The 22,849-nt window shown below is 36.6% G+C and overlaps 1 protein-coding gene across 6 annotated transcripts in view; it reads left to right on the top strand.

Annotated features, from left to right (window-relative positions):
- LOC118201084 (uncharacterized) overlaps positions 1-22,849 on the top strand; it is a 358,982-nt gene that overhangs the window by 329,264 nt on the left and 6,869 nt on the right. For all 6 annotated transcript variants that reach the window (XM_085822792.1, XM_085822789.1, XM_085822791.1 and 3 more), the window contains 2 exons: positions 5,704-5,835; positions 21,756-22,002. In XM_085822792.1, the coding sequence (XP_085678918.1) occupies positions 5,704-5,835; positions 21,756-22,002 (379 nt within the window). The remainder of the gene's footprint in view (positions 1-5,703; positions 5,836-21,755; positions 22,003-22,849) is intronic.

Genomic DNA, 22,849 nt, shown 5'->3' on the forward strand with positions numbered 1-22,849 from the left:
AAAATGTATAAATGCGAAGTGCTTTGGCAGGGCTTTCATTTGTGTTCACGTTATTCATGTGAAGAGGCTTTGACGTGATTATGGCCGCACGACGAGAATTAACAGACTTTGAACCAGGAATGGTAGTTGGAGCTAAACGCATGGGTCATTCCATTTCGGATATCGTTAGTCCACAGTGTCAAGAGTGTGCCGAGAGTATCTAATTTCAGGCATAACATCCCACCATGGACAGCGCAGTGGCCGACCACCTGCACTTAACGACCGAGACCAGCGACGTCTGCGTAGAGTTGTCAATGTTCACAGACAAGCAACACTGCGTCAAATAACCGCAGAAATGTGGGACGTACGAGGGACGTGTCCGATAGGACAGTGCGGCGAAATTTGTCTTCCTTGGTCTTATGCTGGCATACAAAGAAAAAAAATTTCTTTGTATGCCAGCATAAGACCGACTCGAGTGCCTTTACTAACAGCACGACATCGCCTACAGCGACTCTCGTGGGCTCGTGAGCATATCGGTTGGTCCCTAAACGAATGGAAAACCGTGGCTTGGTCAGATGAGTCACGATTTCAGTTGGTAAGAGCTGATGGTAGGGTTCGAGTGTGGCGCAGACCCCACGAAGCCATGGACCCAATTTGTCAACAAGGCACTGTTCAAGCTGGTGGTGGTTCTATAATGGTCTGAACTGTTTTTACATGGCATGGACTCGGTCCTCTGGTGCAACTGAACCTATCATTGAACGGAAATGGATACCTTCAGCTACTTGGAGATCACTTACAGCCATTCATGGACTTCACGTACTCAAACAACGGTGGGATTTTTATAGATGACAATGCGTCATGTCACCGGGCCACAATTGTTCGCGATTGGTTAGAAGAACATTCTGGACAATTCCAGCGAATGATCTGGCCACCTAGATCGCCCGACATGAATCCCATCGAACATTTATGGGACATCATCGAGAGGATCAGTTTGTGCTCAAAACCCTGCACCGTCAACACTTTCACAATTATGGATGTCTATAGAGGCAGCATGGCTCAATATTCCTGCAGGGGACTTCCAACGACTTGTTGAGTCCCTGCTACGTCGAGTTGCTGCACTTCCCCGGGCAAAAAGGAGGACCGACAAAATATTAGGAGGTATCCTATGACTTTTGTCACTTCAGTGTATATCTAATATGTATCCTCGTCATTTTTAATGCGATACAATGACCTTGAAATATTACTGAAGGACTGATAGCTTGTAGCAATTGATCCTATAGTTCAGCTCTGATTAACTGATTGGTTAACTCTCTGATTACGGCGAAATACCCGAGGATTATCTGAGAGGGCCCTCGGGTACTTCGCTGTAACTCTCTGAGTTACTCCCTAAGGGGGAAGCCTTAGTGTGAACCTTTTAAAGAAATACCCCGAAGTGGGCAAGTGAAGAAGATTATTGAACACTAATAGAGGGCATTAGACATTTTATTTTCACAGTAGGGTATGCAAAAAGTGTGCAGTGCTCTCACCGAGATTCGAAAAGTGGAACTCCCGATTTTGTGGTGGACATGCTTAACGTATTTTTAAAGAAAAAATTTCCATCTCTTTATCCAAACAATCTTCACTGTGTTAAGTCCCACCAGGATAAGGCTCCAGCCATACCTCTAAATCTACTGCTCTAATTTTTTGAAAAAATGAAAAATAAAACCGTAATTGAAGCTATTCCCTTTAAATGCATCTCCACTAAGTCCATCTGATGTGTCTCCTATGGATTACTGTGCATCTGGATACTTATGTGTTTTATACAGGCATTCTACTGCATTAGACAGTACTTTCCTGTTCTATCAATTTTGTCCACAATGGGCCTTGTGATGAAAATTCCTTAGTAAAGCGCTCGACACGTGAACGTGTATGCGAGAAATTTGAGACGCTTTGTCTCTAAGAGTTCTATGTCCATGAAGTAAACCGCAGGAGTGGCGCCATCTGCCGGTCAGGGTTTCTTGCAGTAGCTGTTGAGCTGTATTTTCAGAAAGAACTTCGAGGCGGAGTTAGAGGCGAGCGGGAGCCAATCAGAAGTAGGAGGGCGGAGTTATAATAAGTTGCTATATTAGACCTCTTTTTTTTTATTATTGTTATTATTATTATTATTAAGGTAGCTGGTTATGAATATGCAATAAATGGTCCCGTACGGCCTTTTAAAATAGTCATCTTCTATTTTCTGTGCATCTGGAATTCTAAAACAAGCTCTTTATAAGCGGCATCCCAAGACATTGGATGGACTCTGGAAGATTGTGAAGGAGGGGTGGAATAAAATAGACCTTGATGTTTTATGAAAAGGACTTTTATCTTGGAAATTAAGAGTATCATTCAACCAAGATCATCAATTCAAGATGTAATAAATAAAGATGTAATTAAGATGTAATATAATTCAAGAAAAGGGCTATCAGACTGAAACATATTAGGAAATAAAATTCTAAGGTTTGTTTATATATAAATCTTAGTAAATCGTTACAAAAATGTATGAATACCCTCTGTATTGTATAAATATTATTTTCATGGAGTTTTAATTCTTTGCCATGCATATTTAATTCTGCTTAATTACAAGCATTTTCATCTCGCTGAAAAGATTATGACAAAGTAATTGTTTAATTTAGGAAAAGTGAGTGCTTGAAGGTTAAATGTGTATTAAAAGGTTTTGACGCGACTCAGCAACAACAGGGGGGGGGAGATGAATATCTCTATTTTTTCCACTTTAAAGAAAAATAAGCGTTGTTCCACAAATGTAAATAAATAAAAAACGGATAAGTAAACTTTTACGCATAAGAGATATAGCCTGAAGTAGCACTGCTTCCCCTCCATCCTTTCAAAAGAAACGCTGTGAGCATTTTAATAAGTTACGATATGTTATTAATTCCTAAGTTTGTTTTCAAAAGAAAGTTTTTAAACACTGTAAGAAACGCAGTTTTTTTTTTTTTTTTTTTTTTTTTTTTTTTTTTTTTGGATTGCAAAAATGCCTTTCAGGCTTTTCTGTTACACTACGTTAACAATTCTTGCAGTTTACTGAAGTTTTTGCAACAAAATATATTTTAAATATTTACGTTAACTCATTTTTTTTAAGGTTATGCTTAGGAATTTTTCAGTACATTGCACTATTTTATTAAAAACTCTGTCGCTTCATAAAAAATGTGTACAAAATAGTAAACTTTTTAAAGAATTTTATTATTTATTTCAGATTATTAGAAATTTATTATTTATTTTAAATTTATTATTTATTTTAGAAGTTAATTAGCCATTTAATTTTCGACCCTATCGCGACTTATTTCCATTACGTGCACTCACTCCTGAAATTAACAGGAAAATTGGTAATAGTTAAAGACGCTTGGTTAATTGAGTAAATTGTTGCGATTTGTTGCGACCTTAGTATCTGGCGTAGCTCATATGATTAATACTGCGTAGAATAGGGTTAAGTTTAGGTAAGTTATTCGAATGTGGCTAACCACAGAAGAGCTATTTGGCTAACGGATCAGATACCTTCGTGGAGGACTTTCTAAAGGGAACTGCTTCCCATTTATGTTTAACATAGGGGGAAATGCACGAAATCCAGCAATGCAGCTAGGTGGTTCGCTGGGTTGGAACCCAGGTCGAGCAACCACTTAACCACCGACCGGCGATGGGGCGATATCCGTAAAGACACACTGTCCGATTCTGATATACTATCCATACGACAATTAATACATAATATCAATACGACAAAAAAAACTTTGATGTAATTACGAGTAAAGAAATTTGTGCACATTTATCAACTGCGTAGAGTCGTCACAAACGTTTGCTATCGCTGCTGCGCAGGGCCAACAAGACAGGAAGAAATGGGCAGGATACTAGAACTTCACAAATGGTTTTACAAGAATAGGTCCCTCACTAACTGTACATCTTTGTCTCCATTTTGCCCCAACCACTAAACCACTTGAAAACAAAAAAAAAAACAAAAAAAAAAAAAAAAAAAAACACATTCCACATTCATGTCACTCTACCCATAGAAACATCCTAACCTATTCCGAGTTCTGCCTCAACCAATATTACAGCCAGCGTAGATAACAAAAAATCGATCACTAAAGTGCTTAGGAGTCATTCGTATTGTGCAGATACTCTACGCATACAAAAACCAAGCCTATTCCGAGTTCGGGCTCAACCAATAATACAGCCAGCGTAGATAACAAAAAACAGATCAGTTAGGTGTTTAAGACTGACACCAGTGTACCTTCAACATTGCACAGTATCAGCACTAGCGTAGCATGGCCTGACATTGCGTGAAATCGATATCAGCATAAAAAAGCTACAGCTTAAGGTCGAGAATGGTGTGCAATCGACAGTTGAGGTAGACACGGCAAATAAACGGTGCTTAATAAAGAGGAAAGAGACTTACAATGGTGCATAAAATAGAGGAAAAGAAATTGATTTAATTATTACATTTTTAAGATAATTAAATATGATGGACATTAGCATAGACTTGGCTTGTATTCTTAGAATTATCACGACGCATAATCGACATGTTTAGCGTCGACAGTGCGTACAATCGCTCTGGCACAGAATCAACATTAGCATGCGATCGGCACAATAAAAAATGAAATATTGATAATGATGTAATAATGAGTAAGAGAATTAATGGACATTTTTGTCACCTTCACAGACTCGTCACAGACGTACATTTATTACTGCATAGAGTTGATAGAATTGACATGAGTAAAAAATCTACACGAGAGGAAAAAATCTACATTTGATTGACACTGCGTATAATCAATACCGGCATTAAATCTACCCATGGAATAGGAAGGATACGAAGTGGGTTAAAAAATATCATACATTTTTCATTTTCTTATCATACAGAATATACAACGATTGGCAGCGGTGTATAATCGAGGAAGAAAAATTTTATTCAATTGTTATTTTGGGTTGCTTGCATAGGATTGGATTACGGATGAAAACATTCTGGAGAAAGCAATGCAAGGCGGGAAGGTCGTCGTAAAAACATCGTGAGAGAAAAGAAAGCAAAGCGTTTTAAAACATCGTGGCTGAACACCTCGTTGTCGAAATGCCGTGATAAAAAATAAAGTACCTATCACCTATAAAGCACCCTCCCATGGCGATAACACTGCAGACAGGCGTTTCTCAGGCTTTAAAAGTTGTAAATACACATTCTCATAATGGTTTAGACCTAAAACGGGTTGACTGGAATTCCATGGTTCCACGGAGCGCAATTTGGAGATTACTAGCTTATTAGTTCTACAAACTGAAACTAAGTTCATGTTCTGTGTTCTTATTCCCACTTGCAGGTTAGACCAAAAATGAATTGGTTGAAACTTCAAGGTTCAATTCAGCACAGTTTGAAGATTATCGGCTAATTCATTCTGCAAGCTGAAATACATTTCATGTTCTGTTCTCTTATTCACACTTGCGGTTTAGACATAGAAACAGTTGAATGGAACTCCAAAGTTCCATGGGGCACAGTTTGAAGATCATTAGCTTATTTATTCTGCAAGCTGAACATCAATTCATGTTTTGTATTCTTTATCATATCCTATAATCGTTATCCACGGTTAGTCTCAAAAATCATCAACCATGTAGCAATTGTTACACTTTTACCAACTTTTAATACAACTTCCACACTTTTATGCATTTGTGTAATAGTGCAATAACGCAATTTTTATTCATTGTCGAATTCTGTTTCAGGTTCAGTGGCAGAGGAATGGTGGCAAATGTGGCATCTGTGGCGATGCTTGGCATCTACCAACCCCAAGACCAAATGAAGCTGGTGGAGTGTATGGTAGAGGTATCATAGTCAGGCATTACAAGCCTGGACAGGTAAATAGTTTCTTGTAGCTCTTCCGTCCTGTTTTCCATTGAAACCTTTCACAAATTTATTGATGCTTTAAATATCAATATTATTTATGTCTAAGTTTGTAGCCGCTGCTAGGACCCAGAGAACACTGTGGTGTAAATCTCTGTGTTTAAAATAAAGCTGTAGTTAGACATTAGTAAAAAAGCTAAATAGGCATCGTTTCGGAGATTTTATAAAGTTTTTTATGTTACAGTGTATAGTCTATTTGTTTATTTATTACGTGCTCCGTCATTAGGAACTTGACTTACATTTCATCCCCCCATATCCACTGCTCCTTTACTCATATCATAAAAATATATAATTCCTGACGTTTTATGTTCTCCAATAGTATGATCGTTATATAATGTTGAAAGCATAAGAACAGTTTTTCCTTTATTAGGAACATCAGGAATTAATCTTGTTCATGCGATGCGTGCGTTGTTATACAACAATTTCAAATTAACTAGAAGTGGACTGTACTAAATATTTTATTCGACAACTTTAATCAAATGCGTGCCATCTTTCAAGCGATGACTTACTACTAACAACAACAGCAATAAAAAATAAAACTGAGTAAGCGTTTACAGGGTTGCTGTAATGAACATCTGCGCCATGCAAGGCGCCAAGAAGAGAAAAAATGACGTAATCTTACAGTTAAATAGTCTTAATGACTTAACATACCCCCCGGCATTGAAGGGTTACTTCAATAATTTCGTTCGATAATACTCATAATAACCTACAAAATTGTACAATTACTACCTTATACAATAATGCAATACGAATAACATCTCTTAATTCAATATAATAATATTCAATTTTTAATAAAAATTTTATACCTAATACAATGTACAATACAAATTTTATAATAATAAGCTAACACTTAACTAACTTTGGAAGCTTTTTCTTGGGGTAAAATTGCAATTTTTGTAATTCCACGCTTAATGATGCCCTTTGCTGTCTGTATTTCTACTACTCTAACCTTACCGTCAACTCCACGGAAAATTCTTGTAATGCGCCCTAACACCCATCTACAGACAGGAAGCTCATCCTCCTTAACTAGTACTAGCATACCTATTTTAATATTCGTTTGTTCTACCTTCCATTTTGAACGCTGTTGTAGTGTGTTTAAATAGTCCCTATGCCAACGATTCCATATCAACTGGACAAATCTGGTAGTTCGTTTCCATCTTGAGAGTCTGTTTTCAGGTATATCAATTAATTCGGGTTCTACTATAGCATTCAAGGGTCTTCCAATGAGAAAATGGCCTGGTGTTAATGCCTCTAAATCATTTACATCGGAAGATAAGGGAGTAATAGGGCGAGAATTTAAAACAGACTCTATCTGAGTTATTACAGTTAATAACTCCTCGAAAGTCAACCTTGCATTACCTACAATCCGTTTTAAGTGATATTTCACGGATTTTATTCCAGATTCCCATAGTCCACCAAAATTAGGTGTCCGTGGGGGAATAAACTTCCATACTATTCCTTCTTCACCTAAATAATCTGCTAATTTTTTGTCAGGATTTCTAATTAAATTGTTAATTCTTTGCAATTCGGCATTTGCGCCAACGAAGTTTTTTGCGTTGTCTGAGAAAATGATTGAGCATTTTCCGCGCCTAGCAATAAATCTCTTTAAGGTGGCAATAAATGCGTCAGTGGTGAGATCACTCACTAGTTCGAGATGCACTGCCTTTGTTATAAGGCAAATGAAAAGAGCTAAATATACCTTATTAAGAGTTCCTTTCCTCTGTCCCTTGTACCTAATAAAAAATGGACCGCAAAAATCGGTGCCGACATGATTAAAGGGTGAGCTTGGATTTACGCGTTCTGCAGGTAATGACCCCATAATTTGTTCTATCTGGTTTATTTTTACTACAAATTATACATTCATGGGTAATCTTTCTAGTTAAATTCCTACCTTGTAATGGCCAAAATTTCTGTCTCATAAAACACAATAATGCTTGCGAACCTACGTGTAAATATTTCTGATGATAATGCTCAGCAATCAGCTTAGTTAGTTTGCATTTAACAGGCAAAATTATTTGATGTTTTTGTGAAAACATTACATTGGCCCCTTGTAATCGGCCTCCTACTCTCATTACATTATTTGCATCTAAAAAAGGGTTCAAAGAAAGTAAATTACTTTTATTATTAATGGGTTTACCTTGTGCGAGGGAGTTGTAATCTGAATAAAAACTACATTTTTGAACCTCTCTTACTAAAAAGGATTCTGCCTCATTTAACTCCTTTGAACTTACTCCTCCTGTTCTCTGTGCTCCTTTCTGTTTTGCACACCTAGAGTTCCAAATGAACCTGAAAATATAACTAACAATACGTAATAATTTTAAATAATTTTTAGTGATATCTAGGACATTATCAATAAATTTTGAAGGCAAAGTGCATAAACAAGCAATGTCAGTTCTTTTTCTCAGTTCATTAGAAAATGTCTCTGTTTTTTCTAATTGTTCAAAGTCAATGTTCTTGTTAGGTATGACACCCTCACTCAAGAATGGAGGACCTTTCCACCACAGATCAGCATCATGCAGCTTGTCAAAACTCAGTCCTCGGGAAATAAGGTCTGCTGGGTTCTCCTCTGAACGCACATAATTCCACTGGCATGTCTGTGTTAGGTCTTGGATCTGCAACATTCGATTAGCAACAAAAGTTTTTAGTACATCCGGAGGATTCTGAAGCCACGCTAACACTATGGTTGAGTCACACCACAGACATATTTTGCTGATGTCCAATTTCAATAAAGGCACCACCTTTGCAACAAGCTGTGCTAGCAGTACAGCTGCGCAGAGTTCCAGTCGAGGTACTGTCAGCGGTTTTAGTGGAGCTACTCTGGACTTGCTGCAAAGCAAATGTGAAGATAAATTATTGTCACTTCTACAGCGTAAATAGATGGCTACTCCGTATGCGTGTTCTGATGCATCTGAAAATCCATGAATTTGTATATCAGAAAAACTATCCTGTAAAACATATCTACTGACTTTCAAATTGTTGATAGATTGCATTGAATCAATAAAAAGTTGCCAATCCTTAATTATCCTTTCGGGTAGCGGATCGTTCCAATCAAGCTTCAATAACCAAAGTCTTTGGATGAAGATTTTTGCTTTTGTTATCACTGGACCAAGCAGTCCTAATGGATCATAAATGCGAGCAATATCAGACAACACTGTTCTCTTTGTGTAAGTATTTGGTTTCTTGATGGTTTATTTGTACGAAAAACAATCTATCTTTGGATTCCATAATAATCCTAAAGTTTTGATGCTCTGATCGTCATCGAAATTACTGAAAGAATATTCCTCTTGTCCATCCGGAAACTGCAAAAGATCAGGATGATTAGCACACCATCTGTGCAGACGCATTCCTCCACGTGATAATAGGTTAATCAATTGCGACTGTAATTCTTTAGCCTCTATTAGAGTATGGGCTCCTGTGAGTACGTCATCGACATAAAAATCCCTTTGTACTATTGGCGCTGCTAACGAAAAATTATTTTTCTCGTCTTCTGCTAATTGATTAAGTGTGCGTGTTGCTAGATATGGTGCGTTGGAAGTACCGTAAGTTATAGTCTTCAGTCTATAGATCTTAACTGGTTCTTCTTCACTACTCTTCCATAAGATGCGTAATAAATCTCTTTGATGTTCCTTAATCAAAATCTGACGATACATTTTTACAATGTCTGCTGTGAAGGCAATTTTATGCGTTCGAAATCTGCAAATAATATCAAATAGTTCGTCTTGAACTAACCCTCCATTCAGCAGAATATCGTTTAACGAAATTCCAGTAGTCGTAGGAGCAGTGGCATTGAACACTACCCTAAGTTTAGTGCTAGGTTTCTCGGGTCTGAAAACCCCATGGTGAGGAAGATAATATGAGAAACTAGAGCTATCCCCTTCATCAATTTCTTCGGAATGGCCTAATTTATTATATTCCTTGATGAAATCTTCGTATAAGTGTTTCATTGCGGGATTGCGAGTGAAGCGTTTAAGTAGATAATTCAGTCTTTTGCTAGCGTTTTCTCTCGATTCCCCTAAAAGGCTAAGTCCTTCCTCCTTAATTGGCATTTCCACTACATATCTGCCATCATCTTGCCTCGCGTGTGTACGAAGAAAGTGCTGTTCACAAAATTCTTCTTCCTGACTTTTCACTTTTTTTGCTTCATTAATACCTTCAATCTCCCAAAACCTTCTCATGTTGTCAGATAAATTATCCCCATTTTCCACAAACCCACAAAAATTATCAACACTGCCTTGCTGCGGCATGCGTACTGACCCGCTAACGATGTATCCAAAAACTGACTGATGGAGAATCAGGTCTTGCATATTTATTCTATTTGTTCCCAGTAAATCAAAAAATATTTCGTTAGATAATAAAACATGTATTTGACCAGGTTTATAAAACTCTGGATCAGCTAAACCAATGAGTTGCAACTGCTTAACATCAGGAATGTTTATATATCTAGCAGGCGTTACGCGAGTTATTTTTGGAACAACAAAAAATTGTAAGGTACGAATAAAATCTCTAGTAGCGTTAGCGATGGTTGCTATAGCTTTTTCCTTAACACCCATAACTGTACCATTGATACCTGAAATAGAAGCGTTTATTTTTCTTTTCTTCAAATTCAGTAACTCAGCACCTTCTTTAGTAATGAAATTATTTTGAGAACCGGAATCCAGCAAGGCTCTCAGCGAGATAAATTTTCCATCATTACCCTTAACGAAAATAATTGCAGTTGAAAGTAGAACTTGTTTTTTAAAAGAACTGGAAATATTCAGCGCAGTACCGTTAATGGACTTTGTTTGGTTGGTTTCATTAGTGTCACTAACCTTTTGGCTGCTTGCCATTGGAGTAAATGTATCAGCATTTGGAGAAAGATTACTGCTAAATTTATTAGTCTTGTTTGTGATTTGATTCGATGTGCCATTTGCTTTATCGAAATTTTCTTCATTTCGATCAAAATGTAAGAGCGAATTGTGAAATTTCTGACATTTTCTACATGTATTAGAACTTTTACAGTCCTTGATTGTGTGGACCGAAGATAAGCAATTGAAACATAATTTTTTTGTCTTTACAAATTCCAATCGTTTCTTGACTGTTAGATTTAAGAATTGCGCACATTTCAACAATAAATGATCAGCTTTACAATAAGGACAATTTTTTGAATTTTCAGAAAGTGATGTAAGAGCCTTGGTATTAAATGAACGTTTCGATTCCCCATGCGGAGGTTTGTAATGTGATAGGGTGCGAGCGTGTTCCTTCAAAAAACATGTCAGTTGTTTAACCGTTCCTATCTCGTCTTTTTTAAGTGACCTTTCCCACCAACACCGAGTATTTCTATCCAACTTTTCAACTAATAAATAAACAATTAACGTGTCTGAAAATTCTTCCACCTTTTGCTCCAATGCTTCCAAGGATCGTAAACATTCATGCACCTTATCAATAAATTTTAAAAGCGACGAAGTAGAATCACTCGTTTGAGGTATAGAAATTAATTTCTTTATGATAGAATTGATCAAATCTTTTTTGTTGCTATAGCGCTCAACCAACAGATTCCATGCTATGTCATAATTCGAATCTGAAATTGGAATGGACTGAATAATATTTAAAGCGTCTGCCTTACACGAACTCTTTAAATATTGCAATTTTTGCGCATTAGTTAATTTGCTATTTTTATGCACAGCTGCGGAAAATAAATCCTCAAATTCAATCCATTCTTCGATTTTCCCACTAAATATTGGAAGAGACAATTTAGGCAATTTTATATCCGAAACAATTATGTCTTTACTCGAACCGTTTTCATTTGAGCAGCTATTCCTTTGAGAACGGATCTCAGAAATTTTTCTTTTAATTTTCAAATGAATTTCATCGAGATTATCTACTACATTTTCCTTTTCCTTAATGAATTCGTCAGTGTCCTTTTCTTCACAATGTGCAAATAAAGAATCGAAAATGTTACTTAATTCCTTTTTAAATTCTAATATTTTTGATTCGTATAACTCCAATAAGGAAATATCTGCTTCATCCACTGTAGAATTTACCTTATTTTCAAACTTTCTGATACTGCATTTTAAACTCTTTTTGTTAGCTTTAATTGCTTTCAATTCACTCATCATGAACAAATAAATAATTTATCACTTACCGTGATTGCAGATTTCTCGACAGCAACACCGGAAATGAACGATGACACAGTATTCAATCTTAATTGCGTAATCCACACGAAAACGAAAGCATTCCAAACACTCTATATGAAGTTATGCGTAATACAACCAAACGAAAGTATTCTAAATGTTCTAAAAAGTTAATTTTAGCAACGATATCTTTTACCTGTGGCTCGGCGAGCCATAAAGTGTTCATGCGATGCGTGCGTTGTTATACAACAATTTCAAATTAACTAGAAGTGGACTGTACTAAATATTTTATTCGACAACTTTAATCAAATGCGTGCCATCTTTCAAGCGATGACTTACTACTAACAACAACAGCAATAAAAAATAAAACTGAGTAAGCGTTTACAGGGTTGCTGTAATGAACATCTGCGCCATGCAAGGCGCCAAGAAGAGAAAAAATGACGTAATCTTACAGTTAAATAGTCTTAATGACTTAACAAATCTTTTATCTTTTTCGAAACGAAAACAGTGTAGAAAATAATCCTAGTTTCATCTTCAGTTTCCGAAATGCAATCTTCATCGCTTTCAAATATTTCTAGTAAATCTCACAGGCGTTGCATTTCCAATTCATAGGAAGTCATTCTTTTTACCATAATGCAGATGGAAATTTTAAGAATTTAATGTCAAGTACTTTAAAATTGCTTGCATCGTCTCGGAGATTTTATAAAGTTTTTTATGTTACAGTGTATAGTCTATTTATTTATTTATTACGTGCTCCGTCATTAGGAACACCATGGAAAGGGAGGGATACCTTTTGGAGGACTTTTAACCCGGCGGAAGTCGCACCACGAAACGTTACTAGAGTGGGCGCGTGGGGTATCACATACCCCAATATTTAAAATACAATAAAAATAGTTTTATTTAGTTTTAAAGCTGTTTTTCTTGTTCTCGTGTATTATAAATACGTGAATAATAATTGGGTTTCAAAAAATTAATTTCCAAAATAATCTTAGAGTTAAAATTAAGATAAATGAAAATAATAAAAAAATAAACATCATGCCTCTAAGTTTCATTGCATCTCTAATACACAATTCTTATTTTATTTCTTCACACTTTGAACGAAATACGTTCATGTATTCTTGGCACAGAATGTTTTTACATTTTAAACATTGCATTGATGTTCTTCTGTCCTTAGCCGCGGGGGCAAAAAACTTATCACATCTTTCATACTTAGTTGTTTCGAATTTGATGTATGCGTTTTAATTCTTCGTCGAAACTTCTGCCTTTGTTTTGTATGCAGTACGTCAGTTTCTTGGTAAAGTATTAATCTCTGACTCTTTGTTCAGTAATTTTTTTCATTAATTGTAATGCCTTTAAAAACAGACTTTTGTTTCTGGTTGGTGGATTAGCAGTTGAATGTAATATAATTCAAGCATTTATTACAGCAACATTCAGTGCAGGAAAGAAAATTACAGTTGGCTACCTGCTTGTTATTCTGGCAATTGAATAATTGGCTTACATTTCATCCCCCCATATCCACTGCTCCTTTACTCATATCATAAAAACATATAATTCCTGACGTTTTATGTTCTCCAATAGTATGATCGTTATATAATGTTGAAAGCATAAGAACAGTTTTTCCTTTATTAGAAACATCAGGAATTAATCTTTTATCTTTTTCGAAACGAAAACAGTGTAGAAAATATTCCTAGTTTCATCTTCAGTTTCCGAAATGCAATCTTCATCGCTTTCAAATATTTCTAGTAAATCTCACAGGCGTTGCATTTCCAATTCATAGGAAGTCATTCTTTTTACCATAATGCAGTTGGAAATTTTAAGAATTTAATGTCAAGTACTTTAAAATTGCTTGCGAGTAGAAATATTTACTGTTACACTCTAGAAATAAATTTCTGAACTAAATGTTCAGTCAGAAAAACACTTACGCGAACAGGCGCGTGGGGTGTGTCATACCTCAGTTCCAACAAAATACCGATAAATCTTTTTCTGAAACACATAGGCAAAGAAAAAGCTTTTCTGAAAGTCAACCACAAGTAGAAACTCAGCTACTGAAAGCAGCACAGAATTTCAGTTTCACAAGTTAGGAATATTACACTTTTATGTAGGATTGGGGTATGATACACCCCACGCGCTTTCCCGCGGTTTAGGGGAAACTGGCTCGTATCCCGTTATATATGGGTAAAACACGATAGCGCCCTGGCAGACAGCCCGTTCGCCGAGACTTGAACAGCAGTAAGCTGCTGGTCGGCCTTATTCTATATAGTACTGGGGCTTACTCTATATAGTATATAATCAGTGGGGGAGCTACAGGCTTTTATCAGATATATTTTGTGTTATAACACCAGAATAGTGAGATTCAATTGTAGGGACATTAGGTATTTGGAAGCAGGAGAGATGAAAAATGAGCAACGCCTTCGCCGGGAATCGAACTACGGATCTTTGGAATACGTACCCAGCGTGCTGACCACTACACTACAAAGGCCTGCTGTTAAGAAGGATGGAGAAATACCTTATATACTCCCCCTTTTAAAGGGGGACTGGGATTTTTTTAACGGACCTAATCGCCAAATTCTGGGTGTTGAGACCCACCACCCCTTTCAGTTCAGGCACCACCCCCTTTCAGTTCAGGCGTCACTATACAGACATTAGGACATTAGGAGAAGGAGAGAGGAAAATGAGCAACGCCTTCGCCGGGAATCGAACCTCGGACCTCTGGAATACGCGCCCATCGTGCTGACCGCTGCACTACGAAGGCCTGCTAAGAACTCGGGAGAAATACCTTATACAGTATTTTACCTGATTATCATTCATATATAATATAATTATCTATATTTTTGCGCGATTGTTTTTTTAACGTTTTTCCCCCTTTGGTAGTACTTATTGCAATAAATAAATGAATGCGCCTTAAAATACAAAAACGCAACCTAAAATATATTTACATATGTATTTACCCCTTCGTCTCAAGGTAGTAGAATGTAGCTAGTAATACTAACAGTATAACTCAGGTGTTCTTAATCTTTCCTAGCCAACTGTTTGATATGCACTGAAATATTTTTATGCAGTGCAGTTGTACAGCAAGATTATACCCGTATCACTAATGGATGGAGATACCAGACATCCGGTGTTGGTTCGGACAGTCCTGGATTCGTAATTGCTTCTGAGACCGTCTTCCCAATTGATAAATATCCGAAGAAATTTTTAATTTAGAGAAGCAGAGCAAAGAAACCACAGTAGTGTTATAAGGTTACTTCTAAGGCACACCTCCAGGCCCCCTAGCCTGCCAGGAAGGCTTATTTAGATCCAGGCCCATCTACGAACAAACGTGACAACCAGCCAACCGGCCGTGTATCCAAAAAACATATAAACAAAGACTAAATCTTATTAATATAACTATTATAAACAAAAGTATTTTAAGCATACGAAAAGCCAAGCCCGAGCCCCGAGTAGCAAAAAATTTTAATAATGAAACATAAGAAAAGAAGACGTGCGAATATAAATGGTTGCAAGCCATTCACATTTAAATATACACTTTCACACTTTGACGAACAGAAAAAATATAAAATATAACTGGCTAAAAACTAAAGATAAATCGTCACATAAGCCACTCTTGCGCACATAAAACATACAAAATCGCAAAACTCATTCTGTTGTCCCTCTTCTCAGCTAACTGAATTGTTCATTTTTTTCCCCAAGAGTCTTCATTTTAGAGACGCTTGAATGTATTTTCAAGAGTATTCGTTTAGTGTTATAAGGTTACAAATTGGAAGAATACGACCCAATCCACCTGGTGCAAAAATAGACCTTATGATCTTGTTCGGGTCGCCTCTAAGTTCACCAGAAAATAAGGAATCCCACCACAAAACCAAACTCCAGCACAATCATAACATTAAAACCCAAACTACCAGTGGCGTAGCTAGGGTGGGGCAAGGGGAGACATCTGTCCCCGGGCGCAGCATTCAGGGGGCGCCAAATTGATGTTACAAAATTTTAAAATGAGATGTTTTCCGTTCTTGGTACAGAGAAAGGGGCGCAAAATCTTCAGTTGTCCCCGGGCGCTGAAAACCCTAGCTACGCCTCTGCAAACTACAAACACACAATTAACACATATTAAGTAAAAAAAAGGGGGGGACGTATAGAATAAAAAAATTACAAGGCATAAAATTAGTATTTTAATAAGCCAAAATCAATAAAATTATTTGTTAAAAACTCCAAATCAAATCTATAAAATTCTAAGATCACTAAAATGCAAATAAAAATACAATAAAAGACAATTTTTAGTTAATACAGCTATAATTTTGATTATATAAAAACACCACATGCACTCCATTTACCGTTAATACTCCTACAATCTCTTTGGCAAATTTATGTAATTTATTGCAGCTTAGTGTTATAAGGTATTGTTTCCTTACTTTTCTGCATGCCTTCGTGGCGTAACTGTTAGCACACTCGGCGCGTATTCGAGAAGTGCAAGTTCGAGTTCCGGCGAGGGCATTGCTCATTTTTCATGTCTCCTGCTTTAACAATCCTAAGGACTTCTCAGTGTTTTTAGCGAAATGCATCGGCATCTTGGTGAATAATTTCGTTACCAGATCTTCGTATCACATTCCTCTTCGAAGCAGGTCTATTGTAAAATGTGCGCAATTCCTTTTTCAGCATTTTATTGATGTAGATCCTTACATCATCATTTCATTTTATTTCTTTAACAAGCTTTTACTTGTCGTGCAATGGGCAAGGTTGCATGGCTTGCAAATTGTAGATGTTTTTAACACTGGAATTACCCTCTCATAACAGGTACTGGATTATTCTTATGTGATACATTTATCCGATGCTAATGATAAAATCCTCACATCCTGTACACTTACTTTGGTCTTGTTCATCTACATCTTATATGTACAGACGGTATAGTGGTTAGGGGAGCCTACTGCGGTACCGAAGGGGCCTAGGTTCGAATCCCATAGAAGGCATGGATGTTTTTGTGTGTATAGTGTCTTTCCGGTATGGAGGCACCCTAAATATATGGCGAGTCGAACGTCCTCTCGAGAGGTTGATGGTAAGGGAAGAGTTGCGAGTGACCCTCGAATCTGCATCACAATGGGGGTGGGGTACGGAACTGAACGAAGTCGTACTGTCATCTGCATGGTGCTCTTGTCAGCGACACATTCAATCTTGCTGCCTTGTGTTATGTAAATGTTCGATTATTTTTAATTGGTAATCCTTTCATTTTTACTATAATTCGGCCTCTGTGTTGTGTCAATTAAACTTTAACCTATACTTTACGTAAACAACGTACATGAATGAAACAAGTGTTTTTTTCTTTTCGATTAAATAAAGCAATCTAAGCGCATTATGTTGGGGGGGGGCGGGTAAAGCGTACTGAATTGGTTGAGTTTGTGACCAACACGATTTCTCACTTTTAGGCCAATAGGTTAATGGAATAAATGGGTAAGTGTGAGATTAAGTTGCTTAGGGAACCCAGTTCGATCAGTTGATGTTATAAGTGGCATCCAGTCAACAACCCTTCCATCGATCAAGATACGCATCTCTGAATCCGTGACCTGCACACTCCCTGGTTCATAAGTCACGCATCGGCAACGGACTGTGCAGGGCGAGATAAAACTTACTGAAAGGATATTTATTAAACTGTCGGCTCTTTGGATGGTAATTATATTTGCTGACTTCCGGGCGAAACAATTTAAGAGTGTATATAAGATTGGAAAATTGGCAATATTTTTCTTATCTTGAAAATATTGCCGTCAGTGATGATTAGAGCAATAATTTATCGCGTTCGCCTGTAGGATAATATTTCATGTGATATTTAAAGCAATGTGTAATGTAATGAATTGTAGTCTAATCGTATAATACAATATCACGTGTGATATATTACAGGTACCATTATGGTACCACATCTCAGGAACGAGAAACCAAGACCATGGGCATATGCGGGGGGGAGGGGGCAGGTGTGCTAATTCAAGCGAGAAAAAAAAATTGTTTTTATATTGGTACAATACTATATTCTCTAACCAACTCGCAAGCTCCAAAATTTAAAAAAAAAAAAAAAAAAAAAAAAAAAAAAGGTTAAATAAAAATTTATTGATATAATTATTTTCCACCAAGCTGCCCTCGCCACCGCCTGAAAATTCTCTGCGAATATCCATCTTCAGGGCATTTTATAAAAAATTTATTTCAATCATGTGAAATCTCAGTATATATATTTTATGCAAATATATTTATCTATATTTATTTTTTATCACATGATTTTTTATGTTTTTATACTATAACTAGCTATATATATATATTATATTATTTTTTCAAAATATTTTTATTCAAATCTCAATGAATATGAAAGTTGGTAAACCATATTGAAAGGCTGACAGCATATCTTTTCCAGCATGTGTACTGTAAATGGCGTTGGCGGGGAATGTTCATTTTCCTGTTCTACTGTGTATTTATCATTAGAAAATATTTCCTTTGGAAACTCTTCGTTGTTTATTATACATTCATAAAATTTACAACAGGGCTATTTCGAATTCATTTTTAAGTTTAAAAGTGCTTTTGCTGTTGACACTTGTAAGGCCACGTCATAGAAACCAAAGGTTATTTATTCATAGTTAAAAAAAATATATTTGCTACTGGAGCTGATGCATTAACTGGAAAGAAATTTTCACACATCTTTTATGGTTTCTTCTTCAGCAGCAAAGGCTTTCTTCTTCAGATAATTCTGCAGCAGTCTGGAGCTGCGAAATCTATGAAGGGCGCAGGGCATCTCATCTCTCTAAAGCGGGAAATCAGCTGAATCGGGCATACAGCCTTACTTGTGTTTGCCTTTGCTTCGTTCAATTGGAAAACAATTGTATCTACAGTTGTCTTACCGACAGTTGTTGCAATTTTTATCACTGAGTTCCAATACTCAGCTTCTGTCGCAAGGCATGCTTGAATGAAGGCTTGCCCAGCAACAAATCGCGCCGAGGTTTACCTGTACTGTACTATTTTTTACACAAATTTTACCTATACTATACTAGTTTCTATACTAGGTTTACCAATACGTGCTTATACCTGGTTAGGCTGACACCTTAAGATGGCAGTACGATACGCGCCATCCTATACCACAAAGCCATCTTCGGTTACAACATCTATCGTAACATACACGCTTGCTTCTTTGCTCTTGGCATTTCTTCAAAACGTTGGTGGTATGTCTTTGTTGGTACAGTGTCTCAAAAAAGTGATGGGACACTTGCAAAAGGAAACTGCAATAAAATAAATTTAAAAACATTTAAAATTTTTTGTGGGTGTGTTTCATACTTAAATTTAGTAACAATTAATACATAACATACATTTTCTCAAAATATTAAAATATTAATTTAATAAAAATACAATTGTTTAGAACGGAAAAGAAAATGGCTCACTTAAGTGATGGGACACTACGTACTATGCAACACAAATCGTCTGAAGTAAGCAATAAATATATCTTTTGGGGTATTTATTTTTACTCAAAAGCAATTGCCAATAATTTATAAAATCGTCTGCAGTATTTCTCTCCAGTTTGTTTTGGAATTTTTGTGTTTTTTAGCTCTGTGCAGCCATGAATGCTAAACGAAAAGAAACTTTGCCTGAAATTCGAAAATTAGTTATTAATTTGCATATTGAACGTGGAAAATCTATTAGAGAAACTACTGAAACAGTTAACTTCAGTCATTCAACAGTTTTCAATATCATTAAACGATATAAAAAGAATCATATGATTCAGGATAAAAGAAGACCTGGCCGACCATCAAAGCTATCCAATGGAATAAAGCGAATTATCGTTCGAAATATTTAAAAAAAAAATCCAAGAATGAGTGCTCCTAAAGTTGCTGCTGATTTACAAGCATTATATGGAGTAATTGTTAATTCTGAGACTATTAGAAGAGTAATTCGATCTACTGGATATCACGGTAGAGCAGCCAGGAAAAAATTCTTCGTAAGTGAAAAGAATAGAAAACTCAGACTGGCTTTCGCAAAATCCAACATAAATAAGAATTCTGATTACTGGAATGAAGTTATATTTGCTGATGAGAGTAAATTTAATATATTTGGTTCTGACGGTAGAATCTTGGTGTGGAGAAAACCCAGGGAAGAATTTCGCAAACAGAACTTGGTGCCAACAGTAAAACATGGTGGAGGAGGAGTTATGGTATGGGGGTGTATGTCGTCCGCTGGAATTGGTAATCTTGTTTTTATTGACAGTATAATGGATCAGTACAAGTATATTGAGATTTTAAATCAAAATTTGAAATCTTCAGCCCGAAAATTGAACCTTCATAACGATTTTAAATTCTACCAGGACAATGACCCCAAGCACAATGCTTTGAACGTTAGACTCTGGCTGCTGTATAACTGTCCTGAAATAATAAAAACACGCCCACAATCTCCAGACTTAAATCTCATAGAGAATATTTGGCAAGAATTGGAATCAAGAATTCGCAAACACACCATTTCTTCAAAACAACAATTAAAATCGGTGCTTCAAGAAGAATGGGGTAAAATCACTCCAGAAATCACAAAAAAATTAGTCGAATCCACACTAAGAAGATTAAATCATGTTTTAAAAGTAAAAGAAAATCCAACAAAATATTAAAACCTTTTAAAAAGTAAAATTTTTGGATAAATATTTGATGGAAAAGTAAGTGTCCCATCACTTAAGTGAGCCATTTTCTGCTCCGTTCTAAACAATTGCATTTTTATTGAGTTAATATTTTAATATTTTGAGAAAATGTATGTTATGTAATAATTGTTACTAAATTTAAGTATGAAACACACCCACAAAAAATTTTACATGTTTTTTAAATTTATTTTATTGCAGTTTCCTTTTGTAAAGCACAAGTGTCCCATCACTTTTTTGAGACACTGTATCTATTGCCACGCCGTTTTACATAGTGTGAAAACATTGATCCTGTAGAATATTATAAGAGAAAGTATTATGAACTTAAGATAAGAAATCTTGGCAAATAAGTTTCTTACCATCTTGGCAAATAAGTTCCATGGATCTGTTTCTGATCACAGAAGATGCTGGAACGCCGTTGCTTAAAGTGCGACATAATGTCTAATGGCCGAAAGAAGCTCTAACACCGTTTTATAGCTTGCCCAGCAACAATTCGCGCACGTACTGTGCTGTTCCATATGATTTCAATGTATATTTTTGTTGTATAATATGTAAGCTAACGTCTTCTAATAGAAAAATATTTTATTGCAAGTTTCACGCACATGCCATGATTCTTCCATGAACTTTTTTAAAAGAAAGGTACGCCTCTTGTGGCATTTAACCAGTGATGCCAGTGCTTGTACCATGATAGGATTATTTCCTGGAAATCTGTTAGCTGAAATTAATTTGTGCTTTATTTCTTTGTAATAATGACATATAGGCTAACATTTGTGAAATAAAATATTTCTTAATTTAAATGAAATGTACTTTTAATATAATTATCAAATGCTATAATTACCATGGTCTGTTACTTTAGAATTGGCACTTCAAGTTATCCTTCCCCCCCCCCAAATCTTGAACTCATAAACGTGGCAACGACTGCTGTGGTATAAATATCGATTCGTTTAATTTTCTAAAATTCACTAATTCCACTATGTGATAATGATTACACATATTACGATCGTAAAAGTGCCTGTTTTAAAGTAACAGATACTAATTATTAACTGAAGGAATTATTGTAATTCCTGTTTAAGTTGGGATTTCTGAGTTTTCTATAATTCTGATGAGAAATTTTATCATTTGTTCTCAGGTTTTCAAATCGACAGTTGACATAACAGCCAACCATAGAGGTTTCTTCGAATTTAAACTGTGTCCTCACAACAGTCCTTCAACTGTAGCTACACAGAGCTGTTTGGATCAATATCCTCTGGAACTAGCAGATGGGTCTGGTACAAAATACTATCCAGGACCAGGGACTGGGCCATTCAGTGTGCAGCTTAGACTTCCCGATCGCCTCACGTGTACCCAATGTGTGTTCCAATGGACTTATACCGCAGGTAAGGGAATCTTTTGTCTCTGAAAATGATTACAGTACAGTAAACACTATTATCGTCAGACTACTGTCTCCGAAACTGATCAGTTCTTCCGAAAACCTCAGTTAGTAGCTGTATTAAACTTGTTTTTTCTAAGACAATCCCATTCACAAAAATCATCTGGCCCATTGATTAGATTATTTATTTTATGGCAAAGCACGCAAGTCTATCTGAGTCACGCAAGTGATGGCAAACCTATGACACATGGGCCAAAAGAGACACGTGAACTCATTTTGGATGACACGCGTCGCGCATATCTAGAGTCGTCGACGGAAACAAAAGGTTGCAGACTACGAAAATATTTATCTTTTGCAACGGCCTCGTCATTGTCAACATGTGCTGCGCTTACCTCGGCATTCTTAGCAAACGAAAGGGTCTATATGTGACACGTCGCTCAACCCATATAGTAGTTAGGCATGGCTGACTTATAGTGGCACGGCTGACTTTTAGTGGCATGGCTGACTGCCATGCTGAAGGGTCCGGTTTCGAATCCCGGAGAAGGCATGGATGTTTGTAAATGTATAGTGTCGGTGCAACATGACGGCACTCTAAGTATGCGGATAGCCAAAAGTTCTCTTGTGTGGTTTGTTGGAAGGGAAAAGGGATGGAAGACCCTCGGACCCGTCCCCGCGGGGGGCTCTCCATCAAAATTGGAGCGGCACTGGGCTAAATCGCACTCTCACCTGCAAGCTGCTCAAGCCTGTTGCCAAGGGCAGACGTATCTTTCTCTACTGTTGTTGTCGGTGGATAACGAGAACACACTTTCCATTCCAATGTAGACCACAAAGGTTCGATAATATTCAGGTCTGGT

Source organism: Stegodyphus dumicola, chromosome 8 (genome assembly GCF_044657685.1).
Source record: "Stegodyphus dumicola isolate Sdum_Otavi_A_Nest chromosome 8, ASM4465768v1".
NCBI classification, from domain to species: Eukaryota; Metazoa; Arthropoda; class Arachnida; order Araneae; family Eresidae; genus Stegodyphus; species Stegodyphus dumicola.